Source organism: Fulmarus glacialis, unplaced genomic scaffold (assembly GCF_000690835.1).
Source record: "Fulmarus glacialis isolate BGI_N327 unplaced genomic scaffold, ASM69083v1 scaffold8928, whole genome shotgun sequence".
Taxonomy (NCBI): Eukaryota; Metazoa; Chordata; class Aves; order Procellariiformes; family Procellariidae; genus Fulmarus; species Fulmarus glacialis.
In genome coordinates, this window is record NW_009230100.1 from 1 (window position 1) to 4970 (window position 4970).

The following is a 4970-nucleotide window of genomic DNA, read 5'->3' on the forward strand; positions in this document are numbered from 1 at the left end:
GGGGGGTGGGGGGAGGAGGAGAAGTCAATGTCCATATACATTTATCTACACACACATTGTAGATGTCTGTACTATGGTTTATGGTTTGCATGTGTTGGGGATCAGTAATGCTCTTTTACTACCCAACAGTTCATGATCTGTACTCATCGAAATTATTTTTGCTTTGATACAGTATTGGTTTGAAGCTATAAAACACCAGGTCATCAATTTAGCAAAGTACACGCACACATTTTTTTCAAATACATAGGTTGATGCAGGAATTAAGTTCTCATTGTAAAGGAAATTAGGTATTAGTATCAGATCTAAAGATTCTAGATTCCTAAATTCCAGCAGATTTTAATGAGAACTTAACCCTAAAATAGAAATTAAGGACTTAAATTCTTAAGGAACACCTAGTCCTAAGACTTCAGTTTTCACAGAATCACAGAATGATTTAGGTTGGAAGGGACCTCGGGAGCTCAACTGGTCCAACCGCCCCTGCTCATGCAGGACCATCTGGTGCCAGTTGCCCAGGACTATGTCCAGATGGCTTTTGAATGTCTCCAGGGATGGAGACTGGCCACAAATGGGCAACCTGCACCAGTGCTTGGTCATCCTCACAGTAAAAAAGTGTTTCCTGATGTTCAGAGAGAACCTCCTGTGTTTTCAGTTTGTGCTCATTACCTCTTGTCCTGTTACTGGGCACCACTGAGAAGAGCCTGGCTCTATCTTCTTTGTGCCCACCTTTCAGATATTTATATTCATTGATGAGATGCCCCCTTGAGGCTACTCTTCTTTAGGCTAAACAGTCCCAGTTCTCTCAGCCTTTCCTCATAAAAGAAATGCTCCAGTCCCTTAATCACTTTCATGGCCCTTCACTGGACTCCCTCCAGTATGTCCATGTGTCCCTTGTACTGAGGAGCCTGGAACTGAACACAGCACTCCAGGTGTGGCCTCACCAGTGCTGAGTAGAAGGGAAGGGTCACCTCCCTTGACGCACTGGCAACACTGTCTAATGCAGCCCAGGATACCATGAGCTCTCTCTGCAGCAAGGGCACACTACTGGCTCATGTTCAACTTGGTGTCCACCAAGACCCCTAGGTTCTTTTCTGCCAAGCTGCTTTCCAGCCAGGTAGCCTCCAGCATAATACTGGTGCATGGGCTTGCACCCAGGTGCAGGACTTACCACTTCTACTTGCTGAACTTTATGAGGCTCCTGTCAGCCCATCATTGGAAGTTAGAAGGAGTTAGTCTAAAGCCTTCAAATTAGGAAGAATTATTCTAAAGACGTCCATCTGATGGTTTGATGGTTTTTTGTGTTTTGGTTTGGTTTTAAATACATGGGTTATAATTCAGATAAAGACTTATCAGAAAGTTTCTGTCAGAGAGGTATTGGGCTCATTGTCTTTCTGAATTTTCCTAGCAAGGATGACTTTTTAAATCCCATATATAATAACATTGTAAAGCTCAGCTTTTCTCTGCTTTTGAAGGAAATTAATGGCTTTTTAAGTTAGGAAGTAGCTTGTAAAATTTTCATTTTAAAACACTTCATGTACACACAAGTAGAAAATCTTTGTAAACACTTTCCCTCTAGAAATCACACACCAGCTTTTCAAGCATAGTAAATACATGCTCTGGAAAAAACCCAAGCATCTTTTAAGACCAATGTTTCTTACCAGATTAGGATCATAATATGCTTCCTGAGTTGGTGGAATGACATGGATCTGAGTGATGTTGGCAGGAAGAGCTTTAGAGCAATTTATTAGCATTTGTTCTAGACCCGTCAAATCCTAACAGAAAGAGAAGGAAAAAAAAAAGATAATCCTGTTTTCTCACTGACATAGTTCTAAAAATCCAGGGTGCACAGACATATCAATGTTACCTACATAACAAATTTCCACGCTACTGTTGGAAAAACAAGACTTAATATTCAGCAGACCTCAATGTAATAACTGCTGAAGTCAGCAGGACTCCCCATACACCTAAAGTAAAGCAAATGCTCAGTGCATAGTTGAACTGAGATCAGATAAAGCATGACTTAATGTCATTTTCATTTAAAAGTGAAAACCACAGCTTTACTCATGATGTCAGGACAGAATTCCCAAACCAGCAGTAGCATATTAAACCCCAAATCAAGCAAACAGAAAAGTGAATTTATAGGACAGGAAGAAGTTTTTCTGACTAAGGTACAAGTCAGGAACACACTAAAACGGGGCTGCATTCCAGCTATGCCAATGATTTTATGTGCTATTTCAAGAACAAGTTATTTTATTGGTTTGTGCTGATTCCTCTCTGTAAAGCAGAAATAGTACACTTCGTTCTCTACTGTCTCTAGGAGCGTAAGTCCTACAAAGACCATGTCTCTGTTTATCAGGTTCCCATAAAAACAGAAATGTGAATCTTTGTTTATGGTCATAGTATTTACTAGTATGACTTCTTTGCTACCCTTTCTCTCACTTCTTTCTTTAGGCCACAAGTTCCTCAGGGCAAGGACTGTCTTATACTATGTGCAAGAACAAGAGTAAGCACAGTAGGATCCCACTCTTCACAGTGGCTTTTACCAGTGGCTTTTATCTTTTCTGACAAACTCACACTAACTGCTTTCTTGAACTCTGACACCAGTGATCCATTTTTCTGATGCTGCTAGAACTCAATTTAATTGTTGACTCCATATAACAATGATGAAGTAGGACACAATGTTATATTCTCCATGTAAAATCTAAGAATTGCCAAATTGCCAAGTGTTACAGATGCTATAAGCAAGGATAAATAAAGATTTGACTCATTTTAACAGTTTTGGACTTTAAAACTGAAGTTACTCTAAAAGTTATTGGTAAGGAAAGAGTACCTGCAAACTTAATGGTAGTTCATGGATTCTCGTGGCCAACGTGCGAATCTCTCGGTCAGACAAAATGCCTGACTGGTCCGTATCAACCTCATCGAAGATCTGAGAAATGTTCAGTGGCTGGACGGCACTCATAAGATAGTAGAAATATGAAAAAGCAAACTGCATATCTTCTGAGTGCCGCACTTTGTGAAATGATGTCTTGTCAAACTCCTCAGGAAACCTATATAAGAATGTAAATTAATTTAGTACTCCGGTTTCTTAAAGTAAAACGTTCCTTACCTAAAAACAAATTCTCATCTAGAATTTTAAAAGGTCCTCAAAAGTCTCCTTATTTTAGCACAACTATCATGTTGTAATATATTCCCTATTTTCCTTTTCAGAATATAATTTTAATGAGTAGCCATCAACACATTGGAAATAGCTACAGCAAAGCATCAACAGAAAGGTAGATTTACCTACAGTTTTACATTATTCCAAACAAAGACATACTTACATATCCTGTAGCTCTTGCATAATAGTGCGGTCAATCATATGAGGCATATGAGCAGGGACTTTCCGAGATGTAAATCCAAATTTGCTGTTTAAAAGCTTATTTACATATCGAAGGGAATCAGCAAATGTATCTTTCAGCTGCCTTCCAAAATGTTTACCATCAGTAAAGTATGACATTTGTTTGAGTAATGACTCTTCTTCCTAAACAGCAAGACAGGCATAAATCCAAGGTTACATTACCAAAAAAGACCAAAAACATTAAACACACAGGAAAAATGACATTTCCACCAGGTGCCAACTCTTTCCAATATATGAAAATGGGAGGAGAAATTTTGAGTATTTTTCTTCATATTCCTTAGTTCTCTCTTTAAAAAGAAAAGATAAAAATGTCAGCTTTTCCTTAAAATTTTCATGCTTTGAGGAAAAGCAGTCTATAAAAAACCTAATATTTGTGTTCTGATACCTCACACACAAAGTCCCTGTTTGCTATCAAATTTATTTGTAATATTGCCTTTTTTTTGCTGATTATTCATCCACATTTGATAAACTGAAATCCTATGAATATAAAGATTCCTCATGCAAAATCCAATTTCAGATGAACAGAAAGAGGCAGTCTTTCAAAAACATAGCCCCTTTGCTATTTGGAGTAGTGCAAAGCAGTTGCTACCAACTGAAGCACAGTCTCTACCTTCTCTTCTAGAGGTTCTCAAAACTGCCAAAATGCTTTTGCTGGAAGCAGAGAAAGCTTTCCTACACGTTTTCTTGACACGGTCTGGATATTCAGTTTTGTTGGCAGACTTTCAATTTAAGTTTTAGAACTCAAGTACTTACCATTATACATATTTTTTACTTTTTTTTCTTTATAAACTGGATCCATATTTGCATAAATGCAATCAAAACAAAATTTAAGCTTTCTGTTCTAGTGCTATGCCTGAACAATAGCACTGTGCCAACATAAAATAAATAAAAAGTGAATCTGACTGAAAAAATAAAAAGGCAGTAGAACGGGAACAGAAATGGCTATTGAGCTTTTGCCACCTAGCTAAGAAAGGCCCAGATCATAAACAAATTAGATTTTATGTGAAAAGTCAAAAGGAGCTTTCAAAAAATCTCAGTATTTGCCTCAAAGGCAAATTTATAGATCAAATTAACAGTATTCCACTAAATGCAGAAAGATGCAACTATTCCAATAAGCAATGACATTAAGATACTCACATCAAGAAGGTCCTGGAAATACTTCTTTTTCTCCCATGGCAAAAAGCCTTGGTAACTTGCAGCATAAGACTGTAATTTTCTTCCCACTAGCCCCTCCCTTACATTTATATCCACCTGCACATGCCCTCTTCCTCCTTCCATTCCCTGTGTGTCTTCTCCAGTATCTAAATTCGCAGTATGTTTTGATTTCTGCGTTTCCCTTAGTATCAGTGCATTCAGTACTTTTTCTCGAGTTTCGTTTTTATTTCCCATGCTCTGGGCTGGAAGTGTGGATTTAGGCTTTACTTTATAAATAGGTTTATTTGTGTTCACTGTCACAACAGTTCCCTTTGTTCCTGTAAGCCTTGAAGGAACTTCTTCATTTGCTTTTATTGTTTTTATTTTGCCATCGTTTACATCTTTATGAGGTTTCTGCCAGCTGGTATGGTTCTTCCGA

General features: G+C 38.0%; 1 protein-coding gene across 1 annotated transcript in view; it reads right to left on the reverse strand.

Annotated features, from left to right (window-relative positions):
- Nucleotides 1–1655: 1655 nt before the first annotated feature.
- LOC104081372 (N-acetylglucosamine-1-phosphotransferase subunits alpha/beta-like) overlaps nt 1656–4970 on the reverse strand; it is a gene marked incomplete at its 3' end in the record, with an annotated part of 29023 nt that continues 25708 nt past the window's right edge. Inside the window, 4 exon segments of the mRNA XM_009584096.1 lie at nt 1656–1769; nt 2828–3047; nt 3321–3520; nt 4535–4970. The exon segment at nt 4535–4970 is cut by the window's right edge and continues 17 nt beyond it. Coding sequence (XP_009582391.1) covers nt 1656–1769; nt 2828–3047; nt 3321–3520; nt 4535–4970 — 970 coding nt within the window.